The sequence below is a fragment of the Cyprinus carpio genome, chromosome B22 (genome assembly GCF_018340385.1).
Source record: "Cyprinus carpio isolate SPL01 chromosome B22, ASM1834038v1, whole genome shotgun sequence".
Classification (NCBI taxonomy): domain Eukaryota; kingdom Metazoa; phylum Chordata; class Actinopteri; order Cypriniformes; family Cyprinidae; genus Cyprinus; species Cyprinus carpio.
The window spans coordinates 3,188,618-3,213,919 of record NC_056618.1 but is presented as its reverse complement, the minus strand read 5'-3'; the positions used below and the strand labels follow the sequence as shown (position 1 = coordinate 3,213,919).

The 25,302-nt window shown below is 41.9% G+C and overlaps 1 protein-coding gene across 1 annotated transcript in view; it reads left to right on the top strand.

The window, feature by feature from the left end:
* Positions 1-24,827, top strand: part of LOC109092662 (tyrosine-protein kinase receptor UFO) — a 47,012-nt gene extending 22,185 nt beyond the window's left edge. Inside the window, exons 10-20 of the mRNA XM_042749997.1 lie at positions 71-88; positions 1,042-1,171; positions 1,638-1,729; positions 15,972-16,067; positions 16,184-16,261; positions 16,349-16,441; positions 16,792-16,913; positions 17,794-17,903; positions 18,024-18,183; positions 18,519-18,655; positions 21,939-24,827. Coding sequence (XP_042605931.1) covers positions 71-88; positions 1,042-1,171; positions 1,638-1,729; positions 15,972-16,067; positions 16,184-16,261; positions 16,349-16,441; positions 16,792-16,913; positions 17,794-17,903; positions 18,024-18,183; positions 18,519-18,655; positions 21,939-22,377 — 1,475 coding nt within the window. The 3' untranslated portion in view covers positions 22,378-24,827. The remainder of the gene's footprint in view (positions 1-70; positions 89-1,041; positions 1,172-1,637; positions 1,730-15,971; positions 16,068-16,183; positions 16,262-16,348; positions 16,442-16,791; positions 16,914-17,793; positions 17,904-18,023; positions 18,184-18,518; positions 18,656-21,938) is intronic.
* The last annotated feature ends 475 nt before the right edge of the window (positions 24,828-25,302 follow it).

Sequence of the window (25,302 nt, the reverse complement as noted above, 5' to 3'; positions counted from 1 at the left end):
ATCTAAAATTCTCACAGGTCAAACAGTTCCACTGAATGTTAACAGTCTCTTTCCTTGCAATGTTTTGCAGAAACAGGGCAATCCAGAGGTGAGTGACACACACACACACACACACACACACACACACACACACACACACACACACACACACACACACACACACACACACACACACACACACACACACCATTATGGGAACTTCTTACTTAACACACAAGATATAGAAGTGGACTTTTCCTTTTACTTCCCTTATTTAGTTCCCTTCTTAAAATATTGTTGTTGTTTTTCTTTCTGTCTGCTGTTGCTGTCTCAGAAAAGGGGAAATAAAAAGACAAATGAGGGCAAGAAATGAACAGAAAGAAATGCAAGAAAAGTAGTTGCAGGCAAAACCTGAGAGGAGTTTTGTTGAGTGGGAGGCATGTGGAAGTCTTTCCGATGTTCTCTAGAAGAAACACGCCCTGCTGTAAATATGGACTTCTTGCACTGAGCTCATTTTAATGAGCTAATTCAACCAATGACCAACTGAACAAAACACACATTAATCTCTAGTCTCTGAACAGATGACCATGATAAAATATAAAGACACATCAGATATTGGCCTGGTGGGGAGTGAGCGTAGTGCAGCGGTATGGTATGGCTTATTTACGTCTAGCCTGGGTTGACTTACCTAGACATGAACTACAGCTCACGGCTGCTTCTGTATTTGAAATAACACTGGCTGTGACCAGTTTGCAATACAAAGTCTCAGGTGGCGACACGTGCCCATTGGTAATGCTCTTCTAGTGTAAGACCTGTTTGAAATCTGTCCAGCCAGTTGCCAATGCCAAGTCAGATTTGATGAAGTCAATGCTTTTTACTCAGCTTTACTGAAAATCATCACTCACAGCCCTGTTCAAGAAAAAGCTCCATACCCTAAGTAGGGAGCTCACTAGGTTTCCAAACAGAGCTACACACTCCAGTGCTTGCATTCCTCTTTAGAATCTAATTTACATTGACAGTCTGGACATTTTAAATCGTTTCCTTCTCTGCGTCTGTGTGAAGGTATCTCGAGTCCTCCGGCGTTCTCCTGGCACTGGTGGTACGTGGTCATGGCCATCGCCGCCGCCGTCGCTCTCGCTGTGCTCTTGGCCGTGTACGTGACCAGGCTGAGGCGGAAGGAGACACGCTTTGGGTGGGTAGTAATGAGGCTTTCTGCTGTTTCTGACACTGTGGGTGTGAGCAGAGATCCTAATGCTACTATTAAACCTAACTGGAAAATTGAGAATTGTCCGTAGATGTGAGTGTGAATGTGTTTGTCTGTTTGCACTGTGATGGATGTTGGAATAGTCTCCATCATCTCTTCATAACTCTACATGAGACAAGAGCTAAGGGACAGGAACTAGAAGGCACAAAACTCTCATCCTGATCCCATGGGGTCAATCTTCATTCCTTTTAATAAAATTAAGTACTGAGAAGAGGTGGGAGGTGTTTTAAGTGTACATTTTTTGGTTTAGCAATGGTTACAACAGGTATAGTTTATATATAACATTATCAAAAATATAATAACTGAATAAAGTAATGAAAAATACTAGGAGGTACTGTTCCATGTGAAGAATATGTGGGCTTAAAGAGTTTCATTTGTGTGTGTTGTTGTAAAGTGAGGCGTTTGAGCCCATGATGGAGAGCGGTGAACTCGTCGTTCGATACCGAGCTCGTCGAACGTACAGCCGACGCACAGCAGAAGCCACACGTGAGTCTGCTTTCTCTCCAGTAACTTTTGAACATTTGAGTCTTTACTTGCTCGCACATGTAGCTGTAACCAGATCAGGAACACCTGCTCGAGAACTCATCCGTGGGAATTCTTTCTCCACGTCTTATGTGGGTGTTCTAGTTTTCCTTTTCACCAAAATTATATATATATTTATTTTTTTATTTTTTTAAATATGCCTTTCATTTTATTGTTTGAATGCTCAAAATTCAACCATCAGTGATGATGTCATGTTATGATTAGCATACTAGTTTTAACATTTGGCAGATGCTTTTATTCAAAGTGACTTACATTGCATTCAAGGTACACATTTACATTATATCAGTTCTTTCCCTGGCAGTCAGACCCATGACTTTGGCACTGCTGTTCTGTCTGAGCGACAGGAAAGTGTCACACTAAAGTGCGATTGGTATTTTAAGACCACATATTGTGTGCACATATTAATGCAAAGAAGCTGTTGTGTTGTGTTTGTTGATCTGAGTGTCTTGACGGCAGAGATTCATTTGCACAGACTGTGGACTAAAACCTAAACTTACCTTAAACTTTAACGCTATTTTTTACTGTCTTGCAAGTACTGCTATGTCTCTCAGGAAATGCAAATAAGTGCCCTTACTGTCATATAATTCAACATTTCAGCATGATGTGAATTATAGATTTGTAAGTTAATGGTCTCAAGAATGTTTTTCATGACAGAAGATTAGCCAGCCTCCTTTCTGCGCACAATTGAGATGTTTTCACTGTTGTTTGACAGAGTTGTGAAGGAAATGAGCGTGCACTCATAACCTGCTATCACATCTCACCCTCAAAACTGGTGGATTTGACACCAATGTGCCTCAACATGCAGGAGCAACAAAACTGGATAGAGAGAGGGAAAAGTTTACAGAGAAACAGAGACCAACAGATAACACATTCACATATTCACAAGAAATGGGTGTTGGCTTTAAAACCTGACAGAAAACCGCCACACACACACACACACACACACACACAGTATCCTGTGAAACTTGCTGGTGTAGATGCTTGAGTAAATCATCATGAAGTCAGAGCTGGAATTAATAAACCTCAGCAAACAGACACACACACTGCCAGTGCCACACACACTCATTACACATTACTTTAGTAATATGCAGGTATTACTATACTTTACATGGCGGTGTGTGTGTGTGTTCACTGCTCCGGGTGTGTGTTCACTGCTCCGGGTGTGTGTTCAACAGCTGTGTGTGTGTTCACTGCTCCGGGTGTGTGTTCACTGTGTGTGTGTGTTCACTGCTCCAGGTGTGTGTTCACTGTGTGTGTGTGTTCACTGCTCCAGGTGTGTGTTCACGCTGTGTGTGTGTTTCACTGCTCCAGGTGTGTGTTCACTGTGTGTGTGTGTGTGTGTGTTCACTGCTCCGGGTGTGTGTGTTCACGGTGTGTGTGTGTTCACATGCTCGGGTGTGTGTTCACGGTGTGTGTGTGTTCACTGCTCCGGGTGGGTGTTCACTGTGTGTGTGTGTGTGTTCACTGCTCCGGGTGTGTGTTCACGCTGGTGTGTGTTCAACTGCTCCGGGTGTGTGTACGCTGTGTGTGTGTTCACTGCTCCGGGTGTGTGTTTCACAGGTGTGTGTTCACTGCTCCGGGTGTGTGTGTTCACGTGTGTGTGTGTTCACTGCTCCGGGTGTGTGTTCACTGTGTGTGTGTGTGTGTTCACTGCTCCGTTCAACCGTGTGTGTGTTCACTGCTCCGGGTGTGTGTTCACACTGTTGTGTGTGTGTGTTCACTGCTCCGGGTGTGTGTTCATGGTGTGTGTGTGTTCACTGCTCCGGGTGTGTGTTCATGGTGTGTGTGTGTTCACTGCTCCGGGTGTGTGTGTTCACGGTGTGTTGTGTTTCACTGCTCCAGGTGTGTGTTCACTGTGTGTGTGTGTCCACTGCTCAGGTGTGTGTTCACGGTGTGTGTGTGTTCACTGCTCCGGGTGTGTGTTCACGTTGTGTTCACTTCTCCACACCTCTGGGTGTGTGTTCACGGTGTGTGTGTGTTCACTGCTCCGGGTGTGTGTTCACGGTGTGTGTGTGTTCACTGCTCCGGGTGTGTGTTCACGCTGTGTGTGTGTGTGTTCACTGCTCCGGGTGTGTGTTCACGCTGTGTGTGTGTGTTCACTGCTCCGGGTGTGTGTTCACGGTGTGTGTGTGTTCAACTGCTCCAGGTGTGTGTTCACGGTGTGTGTGTGTCACGCTCCGGGTGTGTGTGTCACTGTGTGTGTGTGTGTGTGTTCACTGCTCCGGGTGTGTGTTCCACTGTGTGTGTGTGTTCACTGCTCCGGGTGTGTGTTCACACTGTGTGTGTGTGTTCACTGCTCCGGGTGTGTGTTCATGGTGTGTGTGTGTGTTCACTGCTCCGGGTGTGTGTTCACAGTGTGTGGGTGTGTGTGTGTTCACTGCTCCGGGTGTGTGTTCACGGTGTGAGTGTGTTCACTGCTCTGGGTGTGTGTTCAAGGTGTGTGTGTGTGTTCACTGCTCCGGGTGTGTGTTCACGCTGTGTGTGTGTTCACTGCTCCGGGTGTGTGTTCACGGTGTGTGTGTTCACTGCTCCGTGTGTGTGTTCACGGTGTGTGTGTGTGCACTTTGGATGGGTTAAATGCAGAACACGATACTTGGCTGTATGTCACGTCTAGAGCCCGACCGATATGGATTTTTGGGGGCCGATGCCGATGCCGATATTAACTCGAAAAGAGCCGATTTATAAGCCGATATTTTGATTTTGAAAATAAACTGGATATTAGACCCATTTCCTATAAACTACACTTACACAACATTCAATAGTAAAATATCTGCCTGTTCTATGTATGTGGGCTGTATAAATCATTTTCCAGAAGGGATTATGTTAAAAAAGTCTTAGATTACAGTCTCAATGACTAAACAACTGCACATCAAAAGTATATATTTTTTAATGATCAAAGAGAACACTGCATTAGAGGAATCTTTGCAGAAGTAGTCCCACACTTTGCTGCTACAGCGTTCACCTTTTTCAGCCATCTGTAGGGCAGAAAGAAAGACAGAGAAAGAATAAGCATGTGTATTAATAATATCACCATGTATCATTACTCATGTCATCATAAGAATTATAATAATAATAAACAGGGATCTCCTAAATAGGCAAAAATGAGAAATATAGAGAAATATATATATATATATATTTTATTTGTCAAGCAATAGGTATTACCTATTATATTTAACTATATTATTACAACATTTTCCTGTTATGTCTGTAAAGCTGCTTTGAAACAATCTGTAAAAAAGAAGAAGAAAAAAAAGCGCTTTGTTCAGCTCACATTTATTTACATGTCCCCTCTGGTTTAATCATTTCTGACGCACCTACTGTAGTTACTGTAACTACACTATATTTAATCTCACAGACACATTCACAACGGGACCCCGTATATCTTCTCCTCTTCTCTTTGTTGCAGTCTGAATCAAACACATCGTCATGCGCTGGCGAACGTAAAGTTAGCCTACTGTTACCGGAAGATTACGGAATCAATTCGAAAGTTGAATGGTAACGTTAGTGTCATGAACACACCCGCTGTCAATTTTGAGAAGAACCACCTTCAAACAAGTAATAGCAAGCATTTAAGGGGCCTGTAAAAAGGAAGCTATGTTTGCGTTAGAATAACGTAACAGTTGTTGTTTTTTCGAGGCACGCTGTACATAACTTCTAGTCATTGACTACACGCGCCCCCCTGCCACAGTTACGCGGTCATTATGTGGGAAACACTGCAGATATATTAGAATAAGTTAAACGCTAACGTTATAGTTTGACATTAACGTTCGCGCTCTTCCACTGATAAACATGGTATTAGCTTTGTGGCTAATCTAACATAGCAATGCATTAGCGGCTGTAAGTGATGTTACAGAATATTTAGAAGTGATAATGATAGGACGGTTAGCTAGAACTACCACACTGTTTTTATATACAGTGTATGAACTAAATCTACAATCATTTCACATGACGAACGACAGACTCACCGTCAAAAGAAGTACATCTCAGTGGCTCGGCTGATAGCTTTCTTCTGTAGTGGATTTCTGGCGCTGTTGTCAACTGGGGAGCTGCAGAGCTCCCTCTGGTGGGCAAACTATGCAACACTCATAACCATGAGTGAAGCATGAGACTCTGTTTTTTTAAGTTTCATCGGCCGTTATAAACGCCGATGCGATTTAAATGCAATTAGCTCATATCGGCCGATAATATCGGCCGGCCGATATATCGGTCGGGCTCTAGTCACGTCACTCACTCACTCAGAGATGATCAGGATTGGATGGAAACTCAACTATAGAGACAGTTCAGATTCTATAAAGCAAGAACAAGCATCAAGAAGATCAGGCCCTTTCTTTCGGAACATGCTGCACAACTCCTTGTTCAAGCTCTTGTTCTGTCCAGGCTGGACTATTGCAATGCTCTCTTGGCAGGTCTTCCAGCCAGTTCTATCAAACCTTTACAATTAATCCAGAACGCAGCAGCAAGATTAAATTTTAATGAGCCGAAAAGAATACACGTCACACCTCTGTTTATCAATTTGCACTGGCTACCAATACCTGCTCGCACAAAATTCAAGGCATTGATGTTTGCCTACAAAACCACCACTGGCTCTGCACCCCTTTACCTAAATTCATTACTTCAGACTTATGTGCCTCTAGAAGCTTGTGTTCTGCAAGTGAACGTCGCTTGATAGTGCCATCCCAAAGAAGCACAAAGTCACTTTTACGGACTTTTAAATGAAATGTTCCCCCCTGGTGGAATGACCTGCCCAATTCAATCAGAGCAGCTGAATCCTTAGCCATTTTCAAGAATCAGCTTAAAACACGTCTCTTCCATCTTTAGTTGACCCTCTAACTTTAGCACTCACTATTCTAATTCTATTCTTAAAAAAACAAACTAAACAAAAAAAAAAGACCTCTAACCAGTGTTAATTTTGGCAGGCATTTTTGATTTAGTCTTAGTCTTAGTCTTGAGACGAAAATGCTTAATAGTCTTAGTCACATTTTAGTCATTTGAGTCTTTCATAGTTTTAGTCTAGTTTTAGTCGACGAAAAGTCATTGCATTTTAGTCAGCTTTTAGTCACTACTTTTAGTCAGTAGTTTTAGCCAAACTGTAGTTACCAAAATTTATCTTGGTAGCTATTTTATATGTAGTTTTCAAATTAAAATAATCATTAATTCTTCTCTCTTTAGGCCAAATCAATTAATCTTATGAGAAATTTGAATCAAGGACTGAATTTGGAAAATCTTGAATAAATTATGTACAATTTGAATTTTTGGGTGAACTTTCCCTTTAAGTGAAAAAGGAGCAACTTATATATATATATACATATACACATATATATATACATACATTAAACTCATTTTTCAGATACTGTAGGTTTTACTTAACATGTATACATTTATTTAACATCTTTTGTTGGTTAACATTAATGACAGATAGGTATTTAATTTGGAATGCTGTCCTTTTAAGACGGAATGCATGCATGAAATACTGACACACGTTCAGTTTTCACCCACCTGTTCACGTTCACTTAATCCATAACCTACTGTATTTACGTGAGATACTCTACACGATAAACATTTGGACTGCTGTGTGTGTATTTGAGCGCTGAGAACTGATCGCGCGCTGTATATGAGAACTGAGGAAGTGGAGCGTGCGCGCGCGCGACAGAGAGAACACTTCTATCAGCACGATTCCACATATCCCGCCTTCACTAACTTTAAGTTAATCGACAACGAATTGTGACTCCCGGGAAAAACGGGATATCTGGTTACCTTATCCATACCCCTTCGGATGCTGAGGCTATTGTTTCAGATCGCTAGTTCGCGTTTTTGTAGTCTATCCTACCCATCCACTGAGGCTGCTATACTGACTAGATATGCAAACGCCCCTTATCTGATCGCAATCCAATGACAGGGACGCACATTTTGAAAGACAAAAGCCTATAGGATGCATTTTGAATGTCCGGTAGTCCTCAAATAACATTATAGTCCAGTCTCGTCTAGTTAACGAAAACGCGGCATACATTTCGTCATAATTTCATCATCAGATATTATTTTTAGCTCGTCAACGTCTTGTCTTAGTCACAGAAAAAATGTTCGTTAACGAATATTTTTCGTTGTCGTCTTCGTTAACGAAATTAACACTGCCCTAACACTAGCTTGCTTTGTTCTTTTTTACTCTATCTGTTTTCTTTTTATTTATTATATTATTTAAAAGCCCAAAATACTCTTACAAAGTTTAAGCTAACTGAGACTTGTTATAGCACTTGTATATCATTGCTCTTTTGTTGTTTTTGATTGCTTCCATTGTCCTCATTTGTAAGTCGCTTTGGATAAAAGCGTCTGCTAAATGACTAAATGTAAATGTAAAGCAGCTCTAAAAGACCAGAGCAGGGCTGTACAGTGTGCCATATATCTCGCACGTGCTGCGAAATGAATAAATTTAGCACTGTAGCACGTGTACAGTTTTGCATGTTCATAACACAGCCGCTTAATAGTGTGAAGAGATTTCGTTGTGCTTGTTTGTGTGTGTGAGATTAATAATACTTGGTAGTTAGGTGTGTGCGATATAATCGTGGATGATTAAAATGTCTCCACAATCTGCTTTTGAAGAAATATGTAATATCGTGCTAAAGCGCACATTCTATCAGCTTCAGTTCTGGCGCCTCCCTCTGTCTCAATATGATGAACAACACCACATGCATTCACATCAGTGTTAGCTCAGCGGTAGAGTTACTCTCACAGACGCTATCACAAAACTACATTATTTCCATCTGCTTTAAAGCAATACCGGTTAAACGTTTAATTCACATACTCATGAAGCGCGCTCACACTGACAGCCTGTCAAAAAGAGTCGGATTATTGGACTAAGTTGTCTTTCGCGTCTGATTTATTTTGCATCTAATACTGTCAAAAACACACAAGGTTTACATATAAACACATTTGGTTATGTCTAAAATGAAAGTAAACAGTTTAGATAGAATCGCGTGCAGCTCTTAAAGGGACAGTAGCTACTGAACGTGCTGCCAAGGGATAGTTCACCCAAAAAATAAAATTTCTGTCATTATTTACTCACTCACATTTTGTCCCAAACCTGTGTTAATTTTTTTCTTGTGCTGAACAAAAAAGAAGATATTTTGAAGAATGTGGGTAACCAAACAGTAGCTGGTCCACATTGACTTTTCCAGTAGGAAAAAAATACTGTGGAAGTCACTGTGGACCAGCAACTGCTAGGTTACCCACATTCTTCAAAAATAACTTTTATGTTCAACAGACGAAATAAAATAATTCAGGTTTAAAACAACTTGAGTACATTTTGGGTGAACTATTCTTTTAATGTTAATAAAACAGCAAAACACAGGGGGAAAAATCACCCACTGCTTTTGACTAATGAACTTATCATCAGTCAGTTGCTTCAAAAAAAAGTATAATTGATGTATATATTGTATATAGTCTTTTATTTTATTATTTGTTCATTCAATTTCTTGAATGTTACTGCTAAATACTGAATACCTGAAAAATAAAGCACTGTTTGTTTTATTTTTATATTATGTGTATTTGTAATGTATATCTTTGTTATTATTTCCTAATAACAAAGATAAAATAATGACAAAGAGTTTTATCTTTGTTTACTTTGCTTACACTGTTTGTTTGTTTTTTCCTCATTTACTTCCATTGGAAGTGCTCAGTTTTAAAAGAGGGACAATTAAAAATCCATTTTTGTCATAATCAACATTATGCCATTAATGCAGTTGAGCTTAAAGTGGAAGTGAAGCAGTCAGTCAAGTTTACATTATTTAGTAAACTGTGAAATCTTCAGTACCACAGCGTGTGACGTCACGGGGATGGTTCTCTCCGTTGGCCAGTGAAGAAATACAGTATAAGCAGTTCTTTACGGTTTGAACACATGCTTGTTGTGAAATTGAGGAAGACAAACTTGAAAGGACTGTTGAGCATTTGGGCCGATATGGCAAGGAGACTGAGCAGTACTACCATTACTGGTGGAAGAAGACTTGAAACCCGCTGGTTTGGGGTGAAGAGCGGGTAGACAAGAAAGAGAACTCAGTTTGGTACTCGCATAAGCTGCGTTTTTTTGTGTGCGTTCATGTGATCTATCACAGCACCTGAGTACCGCATTGAAATCTCTTTAGCACTGTCTTGCGCTTGAATTCCTTAAACACTGTAATGTTTAAGATGACAAACATTTAAAACAATGATCAACTTTAAAAGAATAAATGTCATCTGGGCAAGCTTCATAACAAGCCCTTTTTTTCTTTTTTTTTAATGCACTCTCTCTCTTTCTATCCCAACTTCTGTCTTGTTTCCCATCTGCGTTCATTTGAAGAGCAAAACAATCTTGCAACATTTTTAAATCATATGGTGTTTTGACACACTGCTGCTAAATACAGTTTTCACTTCCTGTACTGAGTTCATGCTTCAGGAGTGTCAGTGGCCTTCTTCAGATAGAGGCTACTGGGAAGAGCTAGTTCATATCTAACCATGTCAGTGAAAACAGAAACAGCTGCTTGTGTCACAATCATCACAGCTCTTCTGTCATTCTTTCATTACTCCATCCATAGCTCTTGAGTGGAGTTTGGAGCTTGAGCCCTCTGTCATGGACCGCAGGCCAGATTGGTTCACTTTCATCGCACTTGAGATTATATGAACATTACATGAACAAAACTCAAGAACAAATGATCTATGTCTGTATTGTGTTTCTGAGTGAAACAGAATATTGAATTAGGAAAAGTCAAGGGCGAGGCTTGATTTTTAGCGCACATGCTCTTCTGTCTTTGGTTCATTTTTTTGTTAATTGGGTTCTTTTTATGCACAGGATGTCAAGTTTTTGAGAACTCAGACCACCAGAACATTGTCCCTTTATTATTGTTTTGTTTATTATTAGAATATTGAGCCAAAAAAAAAAAAAAAAATCTGTTAAATCTTGACTTTGACACAGTCATTCTCTGTGAGTGAAATTCATTCTCACAAAAGAAATTTGACTTTCAGTTGTTTTCAAATGTACCTTATGAAATTATATTACACAATAATATTCTAAAGTAAAAATTGTATTTGCAATGCGTTTTCAATTTGTGGACACATACATTGTGACAAAATCCAAATCAAATTGCATATTTGTGTTTCCATTTTCTTTTCCGTGTATGTAATATGTCTGCCAAATGTTAAATGGAAATGCAAAGTCCATTTGTAATTGTATTTCCAATCTCATTCATTGGATATTTGTCCCCATTTTCCTCAAAGGATTGAATAAAAATAAAAATGGAGCTTAGTTTTCCACCAGTAAATGTGAGGCATACCTCCCCACTAGATCACTAAACCCCGCCTTCAAGACTGATTGACAGCTGACTGTGATGCATTGGAAATGCAAGTGCTATTCCATTGAATTTTGTGTGTGTTGGAGGACGTGGAGAAAGTGAAACAGCAAATGGGTTATTTTCTATTGCTGTTCCAAAAAGACAGAATCATAACTCATAAGACATTGGAAAGTCGTGGGGGAAGTCGTGGCCTAATGGTTAGAGAGTCGGATAACCCAAAATGTTGCAGGTTCGAGTCTCGGGCCGTCAGGGATTGTAGGTGGGGGGAGTGAATGTACAGCGCTCTCTCCCTCCTTTAATACCAGACTGAGGTGTCCTTGAGCAAGACACTGAACCCACAACTGCTCCCCGGCGCCGCAGCATAAATGATACACACTGCTCTGGGTGTGTGTTCACGCTGTGTGTGTGTGTGTGTGTTCACTGCTCCGGGTGTGTGTTCACGCTGTGTGTGTGTGTGTGTGTTCACTGCTCCGGGTGTGTGTTCACGGTGTGTGTGTGTCACTGCTCCGGGTGTGTGTTCACGGTGTGTGTGTGTGTGTGTTTTTACTGTGTGTGTGTGTGTTCACTGCTCCGGGTGTGTGTTCACGGTGTGTGTGTGTTCACTGCTCCGGGTGTGTGTTCACGGTGTGTGTGTGTGTGTTTTCACTGTGTGTGTGTGTTCACTGCTCCGGGTGTGTGTTCACTGTGTGTGTGTGTTCACTGTGTGTGTGTGTGTTCACTGTGTGTGTGTGTTCACTGTGTGTGTGTGTTCACTGCTCCGTGTGTGTGTTCACTGTGTGTGTGTGTTCACTGCTCCGGGTGTGTGTTCACGGTGTGTGTGTGTTCACGCTGTGTGTGTGTGTGTTCACTGCTCCGGGGGTGTGTTCACGGTGTGTGTGTGTTCACTGCTCCGGGGGTGTGTTCACGGTGTGTGTGTGTTCACTGCTCCAGGTGTGTGTTCACGGTGTGTGTGTGTGTTCACTGCTCCAGGTGTGTGTTCACGGTGTGTGTGTGTGTGTGTGTGTTTTCACTGTGTGTGTGTGTTCACTGTTTCCGGGTGTGTGTTCACGGTGTGTGTGTGTTCACGGTGTCCACTGCAGGTGTGTGTTCACGGTGTGTGTGTGTGTGTGTGTGTGTGTGTGTGTGTGTGTGTGTGTGTTCACTGCTCTGTGTGTGTGTGTTCACGGTGTGTGTGTGTTCACTGCTCCGGGTGTGTGTTCACGGTGTGTGTGTGTTCACTGCTCCAGGTGTGTGTTCACGGTGTGTGTGTGTGTGTGTGTTTTCACTGTGTGTGTGTGTGTCACTGCTCCAGGTGTGTGTTCACGGTGTGTGTGTGTTCACTGCTCCAGGTGTTTGTTCACGGTGTGTGTGTGTGTGTGTGTGTTCACTGGGTGTGTGTGTTCACTGCTCCGGGTGTGTGTTCACTGTGTGTGTGTGTTCACTGTGTGTGTGTGTTCACTGCTCCGGGTGTGTGTTCACGGTGTGTGTGTGTTCACGCTGTGTGTGTGTGTGTGTGTTCACTGCTCCGGGTGTGTGTTCACGGTGTGTGTGTGTTCACTGCTCCGGGGGTGTGTTCACGGTGTGTGTGTGTTCACTGCTCCAGGTGTGTGTTCACGCTGTGTGTGTGTTCACTGCTCCAGGTGTGTGTTCACGGGTGTGTGTGTGTGTGTGTGTGTGTTTTGTGTGTGTGTGTGTTCACTGCTCCGGGTGTGTGTTCACGGTGTGTGTGTGTCACTGCTCCAGGTGTGTGTGTTCACTGTGTGTGTGTGTGTGTGTGTGTGTGTGTGTGTGTTTTCACTGTGTGTGTGTGTTCACTGCTCCGGGTGTGTGTTCACGGTGTGTTGTGTGTTCACTGCTCCGGGTGTGTGTTCACGGTGTGTGTGTGTTCACTGCTCCAGGTGTGTGGTCACGGTGTGTGTGTGTGTGTGTGTGTTTTCACTGTGTGTGTGTGTTCACTGCTCCGGGTGTGTGTTCACGGTGTGTGTGTGTTCACTGCTCCAGGTGTGTGTTCACTGTGTGTGTGTGTGTGTGTTTTCACTGTGTGTGTGTGTTCACTGCTCCGGGTGTGTGTTCACGGTGTGTGTGTGTTCACTGCTCCGGGTGTGTGTTCACGGTGTGTGTGTGTTCACTGCTCCAGGTGTGTGTTCACGGTGTGTGTGTGTTCACTGCTCCAGGTGTGTGTTCACGGTGTGTGTGTGTGTGTGTGTTTTTACTGTGTGTGTGTGTTCACTGCTCCGGGTGTGTGTTCACGGTCACGGTGTGTGTGTGTTTCACTGCTCCAGGTGTGTGTGTCACTGTGTGTGTGTGTGTGTGTGTGTGTGTGTTTTTCACTGTGTGTGTGTGTTCACTGCTCCGGGTGTGTGTTCACAGTGTGTGTGTGTTCACTGCTCCGGGTGTGTGTTCACGCTGTGTGTGTGTTCACTGCTCCAGGTGTGTGTGTTCACGGTGTGTGTGTGTGTGTGTGTGTGTTTCACTGTGTGTGTGTGTTCACTGCTCCGGGTGTGTGTTCACGGTGTGTGTGTGTGTTCACTGCTCCAGGTGTGTGTTCACGGTGTGTGTGTGTGTGTGTGTTTTCACTGTGTGTGTGTGTTCACTGCTCCGGGTGTGTGTTCACGGTGTGTGTGTGTTCACTGCTCCGGGTGTGTGTTCAAGGTGTGTGTGTGTTCACTGCTCCGGGTGTGTGTTCACGGTGTGTGTGTGTTCACTGCTCCAGGTGTGTGTTCACTGTGTGTGTGTGTGTGTGTGTGTGTTTTCACTGTGTGTGTGTGTTCACTGCTCCAGGTGTGTGTTCACGGTGTTTTGTTTTTCACTGCTCCGGGTGTGTGTTCACGGTGTGTGTGTGTGTGTGTGTTTTCACTGTGTGTGTGTGTTCACTGCTCCGGGTGTGTGTTCACTGTGTGTGTGTGTGTGTGTGTGTGTGTGTGTGTTCACTGCTCCGGGTGTGTGTTCACGGTGTGTGTGTGTGTTCACTGCTCCGGGTGTGTGTTCACGCTGTGTGTGTGTTCACTGCTCCAGGTGTGTGTTCACGGTGTGTGTGTGTGTGTGTTCACTGCTCCAGGTGTGTGTTCACGGTGTGTGTGTGTGTGTGTGTGTTCACTGCTCCGGGTGTGTGTTCACGGTGTGTGTGTTCACGCTGTGTGTGTGTTCACTGCTCCAGGTGTGTGTTCACGGTGTGTGTGTTTTCACTGCTCCGGGTGTGTGTTCACGGTGTGTGTGTGTGTTCACTGCTCCGGGTGTGTGTTCACGGTGTGTGTGTGTGTTCACTGCTCCGGTGTGTGTGTTCACGCTGCACTGCTGTGTGTGTGTGTTCACTGCTCCGGGTGTGTGTGTTCACTGCTCCGTGTGTGTGTTCACGGTGTGTGTGTGTTCACTGCTCCGGGTGTGTGTGTTCACTGTGTGTGTGTGTTCACTGCTCCGGGTGTGTGTTCACGGTGTGTGTGTGTGTTCACTGCTCCAGGGTGTGTGTTCACTGTGTGTGTGTGTGTTCACTGCTCCGGGTGTGTGTTCACGCTGTGTGTGTGTGTGTTCACTGCTCCGGGTGTGTGTTCACGGTGTGTGTTCACTGCTCCGTGTGTGTGTGTTCACTGCTCCGGGTGTGTGTTCACGGTGTGTGTGTGTGTTCACTGCTCCGGGTGTGTGTGTTCACGGTGTGTGTTCACTGCTCCGGGTGTGTGTTCACGGTGTATGTGTGTTCACGGTGTGTGTGTGTTCACGGTGTGTGTGTGTTCACTGCTCCGGGTGTGTGTTCACTCTGTGTGTGTGTGTTCACTGTGTGTGTGTGTGTTCACGGTGTGTGTGTGTGTGTTCACTGTGTGTGTGTGTTCACTGCTCCGTGTGTGTGTTCACGGTGTGTGTGTGTGTTCACTGTGTGTGTGTGTGTGTTCACTGTGTGTGTGTGTGTTCACTGTGTGTGTGTGTTCACTGCTCCGGGTGTGTGTTCACTGTGTGTGTGTGTGTTCACGGTGTGTGTGTGTGTGTTCACTGTGTGTGTGTGTTCACTGCTCCGTGTGTGTGTTCTCGGTGTGTGTGTGTGTTCACGCTGTGTGTGTGTGTGTTCACTGCTCCGGGGGTGTGTTCACGGTGTGTGTGTGTTCACTGCTCCGGGTGTGTGTTCACGGTGTGTGTGTGTTCACTGCTCCAGGTGTGTGTTCACGCTGTGTGTGTTCACTTTGAATGGGATAAATGAAGAGCACTAATTCTGAGTATGGGTCACCATACTTGGCCACATGTCACGTCACTTTCACTTTTGTTACTTTCACTTTGAAATACAATTACAAATGGACTTTGTGTCTCCATTTAAAATTTGGCAGACATATTACATACATGGAAAAGAAAATGGAAACACAAATACACAATTTGCAATTTGATTTGGATTGTCACAATGTATGTGTCCACAAATTGAAACGTAATTGCAAATACAATTTTCACAGCAGTTTTCTTTTTTCTGCCCTTTCTTTTTTTTTTGACAAATACAATTTGCAATTCCTTTTGAATTGTGTCCTAAATATCATTCCATTAGTACCTCTCATTTTGTCATGTGAACAGAAATAAAACAGACAATTGTTTCCTAAAAAAGGTTCAGATTTACATGTACATAACACAAGATCAGGAAGTTCATGTAAACTTGCAGACACTTGAAATAAAGTGAGTGTAGACATAAAACTGATTGTGTATTCAGCATCAGCAGATATCACCTTTAACTCTCACCTGACTTTGGTTGATTGTGTCACTTGATGATCGTATTACAGTACAGAGAGGAAACAGCATTGTGTCAGTGTCAAAACCAGGTTTCTCTCTAAAGAATCTATTGTTTTTCTCACATGTTGTTGAAAACACTCAAAGCAGCTTTGAAATCAGATGCTGATCTCTCAGATGGCTGGTTCTTTTCTCAGTGAACTCTCTGGGGATCAGTGATGAGCTCAAGCAGAAGCTACAGGACGTGATGGTGGACAGACACAAGCTAACACTGGGAAAAACACTCGGGGAAGGTGAGCATTACATAACTGCTGTAGGGAACCGCAGGCTTTATTGTCTGGACTGAACGGGATGTGTGTGTATGTGTGTGTGTGTGTGTGTGTGTATGTGTGTGTGTGTGTGTGTGCAGGTGAGTTCGGCTCTGTGATGGAGGGTTCACTCACTCAGGAGGACTCTGTGCTCAAAGTAGCAGTGAAGACCATGAAAAGTGAGTCAAAAGCGACAGCAGCATCTCTGAAAACACCTGTGATCATTTTCATCAGACTCAGCTCATGCTCTGCTGTGTTTTGCTCAGTCGCTATCTGCACTCGCACTGAAATGGAAGATTTCCTGAGAGAGGCGGCGTGCATGAAGGAGTTCGATCATCAGAACGTCATGCGGCTTCTAGGTAAGTGTGTTCACTCTTTCAGTCTCCCGGCTAAAAAACTATAATACAGTAACAGGAGGCCAGTCACATGGTCTAACACTTCAGGAAACACATTAAGACAGTATATAATTACACAGAATTATTAAAGTGCATCATATTCAGTAGCTGAGAATGTTTTTATTCACAGAAATAAGGACATGAAAGAAGTTGCGTCAGACTTGAATGAGCTCAGAATGAAAACAGACATCATCAAGTCAATATTTTGACCTGTGCCTCTTCACATGAATTATATCCTCAGAGTAAAACAGAATATTCAGTAAGAAGTAGTTAAGACAGGGTGGATGAGTGATGGTTTGTGTGTTGTGTGATAGGTGTGTGTCTGCAGACGGTGGAGAGTGAAGGCTATCCGTCTCCTGTGGTCATCCTTCCCTACATGAAGCACGGTGACCTCCACAGCTACCTGCTGTACTCCAGACTCGGAGACGCGCCCGTGGTGAGTGCACTGAAGAGCTCTGGAGGGGACAGGGCAAATAAAAAGGACATGATGGCAAACTGCATTAAGACATAGATCAGAACAGTGCTTCAGCATTGATTAATAGTCTGTAATCACTTGCTCAGCCTCACGTCGTTCCAAACCTGTGTGACTTTCTTTCAGAAAAGATGTTCATGATCATGCTCTTTTTCATAAAATGAAAACATAAATAAAAATGTTCATACTAACTAACTAAATAAAACAGGAAAAAAAAATTTGGAACCACATGAATGTGAGTAAAGTTTGTTTTTGGGTGAGCAATTCCTTTAAATGATAATGTATTTATCTGAAAAAAAACAAAAACAAAAAAAAAAAACAGAATCAGAAACTGTGGAAACAAATCTTATGCACAAATTTGAAACAGTGGCTCATACAGACACAGATTGTCCTATCTGGCATCAGCATAACTCTCTAAAAGAAGTCTTTTTCACAAACATTACACCATCACTGCTGAATGTAAACACTGGAGATAAGCAAGGCCGTTCCCTCTGATGCAATCGCACAGAATGATTCTGTCAAGATCTAATTGATGACCGGTTTGTTTTGTGGCTAGATGCACATCCTCATGGTCAGAGTTGTGAAACTCCTTTGTAATCATAAATGAAGTTCCTCTAAAGCACAGACGTCAGGCACAGGAACATGTTGTACCGAAGAAGTGTTTTTAAAGCCCACTGGTCTATGATTTCTGATATTGTGTGTGGTCAGAGCAGAATCTGGGAAAGTCTCTGGCTCCATCTCTCTGTCAAAGCAAGAACACAAGAACAAGAAAAGATCATTCACTGATGAATCGTGAATCATTGATGTTTTAAATATTTGGATTATCTCTGTCTCCTTTGTGTAGTATCTGCCCTCTCAGATGCTGGTGAAGTTCATGACGGATATCGCCAGAGGAATGGAGTACCTGAGCGGAAAAAACTTCATCCACAGAGACCTGGCAGCTCGAAACTGCATGTGAGTGCTGATGGGAAACGAACACACAAGCTCAGACACGTCTCATGTGCTTCGTACGCTGCTGCCTACTACAGAAATCTTCATCCTGTATTAATTTGAGTGTTTATCTCTGCTGACCAGGTTAAATGAGAACATGAATGTGTGCGTGGCGGACTTTGGCTTGTCTAAGAAGATCTATAATGGAGACTACTACAGACAAGGGCGCATCTCTAAGATGCCTGTCAAGTGGATCGCCATCGAGAGTCTGGCGGACAGAGTGTACACCACTAAGAGTGACGTGGTAAGACGTTCTCGATTTGATCAACAGAATGAGAAAGAACTGATTCAGAGCATTCCAGAGCTTGAACAAGCGTAGCAGCCGTTGTGTTTCTGATCCCTATTCACACTAGAGCATTGAAAACAATTTACAGTGTGCAGAGAGATAATAATTGACATTAAAATACATGTGCCTGGTCTTATTGAGAATGATGCACATTGTTCCAAAACTATCAAAATGTAATAACTTGTTACACCTCTGAAAAGAAATCTATTGTTTTACAGTAGTGAGTATCATTTACTGCTCTCTCTCTCTCAGCGTTCGTATCGTTTCTGAAGGTGCATTTGTCTGTCCTGCAGTGGTCATTTGGAGTGACAATGTGGGAGATCGCCACTCGAGGTCAGACACCGTACCCTGGAGTGGAAAACAGTGAAATCTATGATTATCTGAGGCAGGGCAACCGTCTGAAACAGCCTCCAGACTGCCTGGACAGCATGTGAGTATGCCTTTCAAAAACCTGCATGGCTTTTCACACTGTGCTTGGACCTGGCTTAACATATATTTAACCTCTGGTTAACACTACATTCATCCTCAGCTTAAGCTTTGCTCTAAAGGAAGTAGCACTGCTGGGTTATGAATGTGTATAGAAGGAACCAATGCAGTGCTAGAATCAACAAAACTTTGACTGTATGTCTCTGACTTGTGATGGTTATTGCTGTGTCACTGAAACAGCAACAAAGTAAAGGCTTTTATTATTTATTTGACAATATTTGTTATTTGATCATTTATTTATTTATTTGATAATAGAGATATACAAATAGAATTTGAAGCAGAAAGGTTATGTTATTTATTTACATCTTGTGGATATTCAGATACTAGTCATTCCCTTGTAAGTGCTTCACTGTAAAGCAGATTTTTCATGATAAAAAATTACAAATAAAAAATAAAATGGTGATGATCAACATTGTCACAAATGCTGTTGACTGAACTTAACTTGCAAACTGGTTTTACAGACACTTTTACCAGCGGTCAGCCATTCTGACTGCAAACTTAACATCTTTTCTTTTCTTTTTCTTTTGTGGCACTTCTGAATAGAAAGTGAAAGTGACCTGACATACAGCCAAGTATGGTGACCCATACTCAGAATTTGTGCTCTGCATTTAACCCATCCAAAGTGCACACACACACAGCAGTGAACACACACACTGTGAACACACACCCGGAGCAGTGAACACACACACACACACACACACCGTGAACACACACCCGGAGCAGTGAACACACACACACACACACACCGTGAACACACACCCGGAGCAGTCAACACACACACACACACACACACACCGTGAACACACACCCGGAGCAGTGAACACACACACACACACACACACACACACACCGTGAACACACACACACCGCACACACAGAGCAGTGAACAGTGAACACACACACACACACACACACACACCGTGAACACACACCCGGAGCAGTGAACACACACACACACCGTGAACACACACCGGCGCATTGAACACGAAACACACACCCGGAGCAGTGAACACACACACACACGCACACACACACCGTGAACACACACCCACACACACACACACCGTGAACACACACCCGGAGCAGTGAACACACACACACACACACACACACACACACACACCGTGAACACACACTCGGAGCAGTGTGTATCATTTATGCTGCGGCGGAGCAGTTGGGGGTTCGGTGCCTTGCTCAAGGACACCTCAGTCGTGGTGTTGCCGGCCCGAGACTCGAACCCACAACCTTAGGAGTCAAACTCTCTAACCATTAGGCCATGACTGTATTTTAGTATGGTTAATATGTTATGTAAATATGTCCAATATGTTATTTAAACATTCAGTTGTACTGCTCATTCAAAGAGCCAGATTTAGGTAAATTAAATGATTTATTGGAATGCCTGTCATGCATTAAGACTTGGTTATACAACAATTATTTACAACTGAATATAAAAAATACTGAAACTTTGATCATTGCTCCAGAACAAAAAATACCTCAAATTAAACAACACCTCTGTTCCTTGGACTCATCCGTCCAGTTGAGCCTAAGAAACCTGGGTGTTTTGTTCGACCAATCGTTGTCTCTGGATGGTCATTCTAGACAGTTGGTCAGAAACTGTTTTTTATCATTTGAGAAATATTTCTAAATTGAGAAAAATATTGCCCAAAGCTACCATGGAGATGATCATTCATACTTTTATTTCTTCAAGGTTAGATTACTGTAATTCTCTTTTTACTTGTTTTAACAATGTTTCTCTGAACCGTCTTCAATTGGTGCAAAATGCAGCAGCCAGGCTTTTAACAGGAATCAACAGAAGGGCACACATTTCTCCAATTTTTTTTACTCTCCACTGGCTTCCGGTAAAATTTAGAATTAATTATAAAATTTTAGTTTTAACCTTTAGAGCATTACATGGACAGACCCCCCAATATATCGCAGACATGCTTACTCCTTATTCTTCTTTCCGTACTCTTCGTTCCTCAGGTCAAAATCTCCTGATTGTCCCTAAAACCCGCCTTAAAACTCGGGGAGACCGCTCCTTTCAAGCAGTTGCTCCCAAACTGTGGAATGCCTTGCCACTGTCTCTGCGTGTGGTCGATTCTGTTGATTCTTTTAAAAAAACAGCTAAAGACACTTCTATTCAGTCAAGCTTTCAGTTGACTGAGCTATTATGTTTTATGTTTTATGTTTTGTATATGATGTTTTATCTTGATTTTTAATAAATAAAGTTTACTTACTTACTTAAAGTTACTAGGGATTGCTATGATAAATTTCACGATTCGATTCGATTCACGATTTTATTTTATTTTTTCAACAAAATGAGATTTAGGTTATTTCAATTATAAATTAAATGTGTTCTTTTATTATTGCTTGGACAAAATGCTGCACATTTCTTTGTGAAATTGAAATATAATTATAATAATATACTTACTTGCATATTATTGCTTTTTGTTGGTTTTGACTTCTTTTTGTCTCATTTGTAAGTCGCTTTGGAAAAACCTAAATGTCAAACGGTACTGTAAATGTAAAAAACAAAATTGAAATTTTAAAACAAGCCCTCAAATGGATAACACAAATAAAATTAATTTCTTCCCATACTTTGCCTGTGTCTGTCCATTTACAATTAGCCAAACCAGAGCAAACAAAGATGTGCATGATGCAACATGAATAAATTAGACTGTATAATTTTGAAATTTTGAAGCAAAAACAGAATGGTCTTTTTTTGTGAAAATACATAAAAATATCTGCATGAAACAGCGGACGAGCTGAACGCACAGATTCACTCATCTTTTTTTTAACAGCGCTGCACTTATGACCTTTAAAATGCATAAACAGCGCTGCACTTATGACCTTTAAAATGCATTATACAGAGCCAAGAAGAAAAGAAAAAATACCATCTAAAATCTTCTAAAGACAGTAAGTTCCCCTCAGACATGCGTTCATATAAAATCTCAACCGATTTGAATCGTCACATATTTTAATCGATTTGCAACCGGCTGGCGGTTAATCGTTACATCCCTAATTCTTCAGATATCAAAAAAACGTTGCATCCCTAAACGGTACTGAATAAAATCCGGCTCTGGATCCCAGCCCTACTCGTGTCTGTATTACAGCCAAACCAGAGCATTGTGTGAAGAAAAGACTGATGTTCTTTTTTGTGAAAAACATCACAGCCAATCATGAGACAAGCAATGCTTGACATTCTTGCCTTCTGTGTGTTTTCACAGCTATTCCCTGATGTTTTCCTGCTGGCTGTTGAGCCCGAAGGACAGGCCGAGCTTCGAGATCTTGTGCTGCGAGCTCGAAAAGGTCCTGGAAGATCTTCCGAGCCAAGACCCAGATGAGATACTCTATGTCAATATGGAGGAGACCTTCGGAGAGCTGGGGGCCGTGGGGGGCTGGGACCCCATAATGGGGGTCCCGTGTGCTCTCGGGGCCCTGAAGGGTTCAGGCTCAGTGGCCACTGTAGAAGTCCACCCCCCCAGCCGCTACGTGATCTGCCCCCAGCATGAGAACCAGCGCCTCCTCAACGCCGACTCCATGGAGAGTCTGAACCTGACGGGGTTCGTTCCCACGCCACTGCTCCAGCCCTCGTCCTGTTCCACCCCAGTGCCCTGTGAAGGGCCGTCCCCGGAGGAAAGAGATGAAAAGAAGAAAGTGCCGTAGCAGGGATGATGCTGCCGCGGCTGACAGGGACCGAGACTGCCTCTGGTGGAGAGCTGAGCTATCATTTTGCACAAACACGCCACACACTCCACCAGACATTCAGTGTTTAAAGTGAATTATGTCTTTTTTATGCTTTTCAGACAAACATATTTCCTTTTCATTCCATATTGTTCTTTATATTCAGTCTGTGTCATGAGAAATCAAATGAATCATAGTTTTTGTCTTACAAAGTGATAAGTTTCCAGCGACAAGTAATTTGTCTGTCCACACTGACAAGTGATGTCACAGCATCAACCCATATTGCCGATCATTAGTGTGAGTAATGTTTGCTCATATCTATGCAGGGCTTCATACTTACTGCACGATTTTAGCACCGATTTTCACTGACCAACAGTTTAGTGGAAATCAAAGACAAGTGCCCGAAATTGCATCGTGTCCTGTGTCCTGCAGTGTGAAATGTGTTTTGACTGGAAATGACATCAGCGATGACCTACAGCCAATGAGAGAGCAAGATACAGGGCAGAGGGAAGTTCAGGGGGAGGAGTCATTGACCTGCAACAGAACACGCATGGCTTCTGCAAGCCACCATCGTCTCTTCAGGTTTATTTTATTTTTTACTGCAAACCAGCAGACAGACAACTTGTATAGCAAGCTTCTTGTGGGCTACAGTTTCTAACAGAAAGAAATCCAGGCTCGCGGGAGGTGGCCTTACATACTGTATCACTTCTCACGAGGGTTCAATTGTGAAATGTAGTTCGTAGACCAGAGTTGTCACTTGAAAGGTTGTGTAATGAGTGAACCTCTGTCGTGTCGTGTGCACACAACAGCAACTAGACGGTGCTAGATTGAACAGCAGTCCGGCGACTTTGAGAATCGTGCAGTGTGTTCCCGGCATTAGGGTTAGTGATCTGAATAACCCCAAACCTCTGTGTCTTACACTTTGGTGATGGACATGAATGATCCCTTAAATTGTACGGTTTGTTTAGGACATGTATTACTTTATTTACTTATGTAAAGTAGTTACTTACTTAAAGACAATTAGTTTATAAAAAGAAAGAGACATGGGAGTGGGCTTTTTTTAACCCTAGCACCACCAAGAACACCCTAGTAAATGCATGGCATTGCCTTAATCTGGAATCTGACCAGTTAAAGCCCCTTTTCTGTAAGCTTTAAGTTCAAAGTAAAGTTAGCTTTCTGCTGATATTCACACAATATATTCATCATCAACTCAGGAGATGCTTGGATTTACTATGTCCAATGACACAAAGGTCAGATTAAGTGAATGCTGTAAACTAGCTTGATGCTGCCAGTCTCCAGAATGGGACAGAACTGGTCAAAGTCTGAATCTGTTTCTGTTCTAGGAGACATTTTACTCACTCAAGTCTCCTGACCAGCATCTTTATCCAAAGAAACAATTGGAGGATGACGATAGTATTCTGCGTTAGGTCTAATGTCAAACCAAATCCTCAATGATCATGTGTTTGACCTACAGACACACTCTAGCAAACCTCCAGGTGAATGCAGACATTTTTATAACTCTATTTCAGAGGTTCTGAATCAGCAGGTTTTTTTAACATTGATTTGAGACCAATTTTGTGGTTTCTTTTAAGGTTTAGAGGAGTAGAATGGGCAGTAGACTAGATTTTCAACCGGTCTTTGCTCATCAGAGGCCCTGCCCCAGACTCAAGCACAGTGTTTTCTTGTTTCTTAATGTTTGTCTGTTTTTTTGTAAATTTTATATTTTGCACTAATCAATTTTGTCATTTTATTGTTTGTATTTCTTTGTTTATGCATTTTGTTTATCTGATATGGACTTGTAGACAATGTAATGATGTACATTTACCATGATATTATCATGTTATGATAATATAAAAAAAGGCTGTTTCAGAATGTTCAAATACAGATGATTGTTATTTTGCAATTCTTTAAAACATTTTAGAATGCTAAATATGGTTATTTGTTCAAATAATTTCTTCCAATATAGCCTTTAATATAATCTGACATTTAAATAACTGAAATAGATGCTCTGAAACAAACATCATAGAACCAATGTTTGAAAAATATTTGGTATGGTCTTTTTTTTATTATTGTTTCACTGTAATGTGGTACTAAGATTGACTGACTGAAGATAGACCAAAATGAATATTACTGCCCCCTCTACAAAATGTTCTGTCAGTCACCTTGTGTGTAAATTTTCATGCTCACATTTTCAGCACATTTTTCAATCACTGTCTTTCATGATGAGAAACACTGTGTTTAAATATGTGGATTTGAAGTCTCTCAGTTGACCTCAGTTGAACCGGACAAATTCAGCTGCATTCTGTATTCTGTATGTAATATTACAAATTCTTTTTGCCTGACAGTAAATCTGCCAGTGATGACCAAATGATGGAGAAGAGCATTATAATTCATCCAGGTGTGCAGTGTAATAAAGCTATTCATAAAGCAAACTTTTGCATTCTCTGTTGACAGAAGTACAAATATTATTTTATCAATATAAAAACACATACACAAAAACACACCAAAAAGCCCCTTAAAAACACAATATTTCCCCAAAAAATCTCTCTTTACGACGCACAACAATTTTATAGCTTTAGGTTTATATGTCTAATGGTGTCTAGATAACATCAATGTCATTATTGTGATTTTGATATACTTTGTATTAAAATAAATACTATCTGCACAAATGATGAGGATTATTATTATTATTTATTAACGTTTTTTTTTTTTTTTTGATGTTGTAAATTCAAGTTTAATTCAATTCAAGTTTATTTGCATAGCGCTTTTCACAATACAAATCATTGCAAAGCAACTTTACAGAAAATTAAGTTTCTACAATATTTAGTAGTAACTTATCAGTGGTGACTGTCAGTTTATGTACATACGGCAGAAATGTACGTAAAAATAAAGACATAATCAAACAGA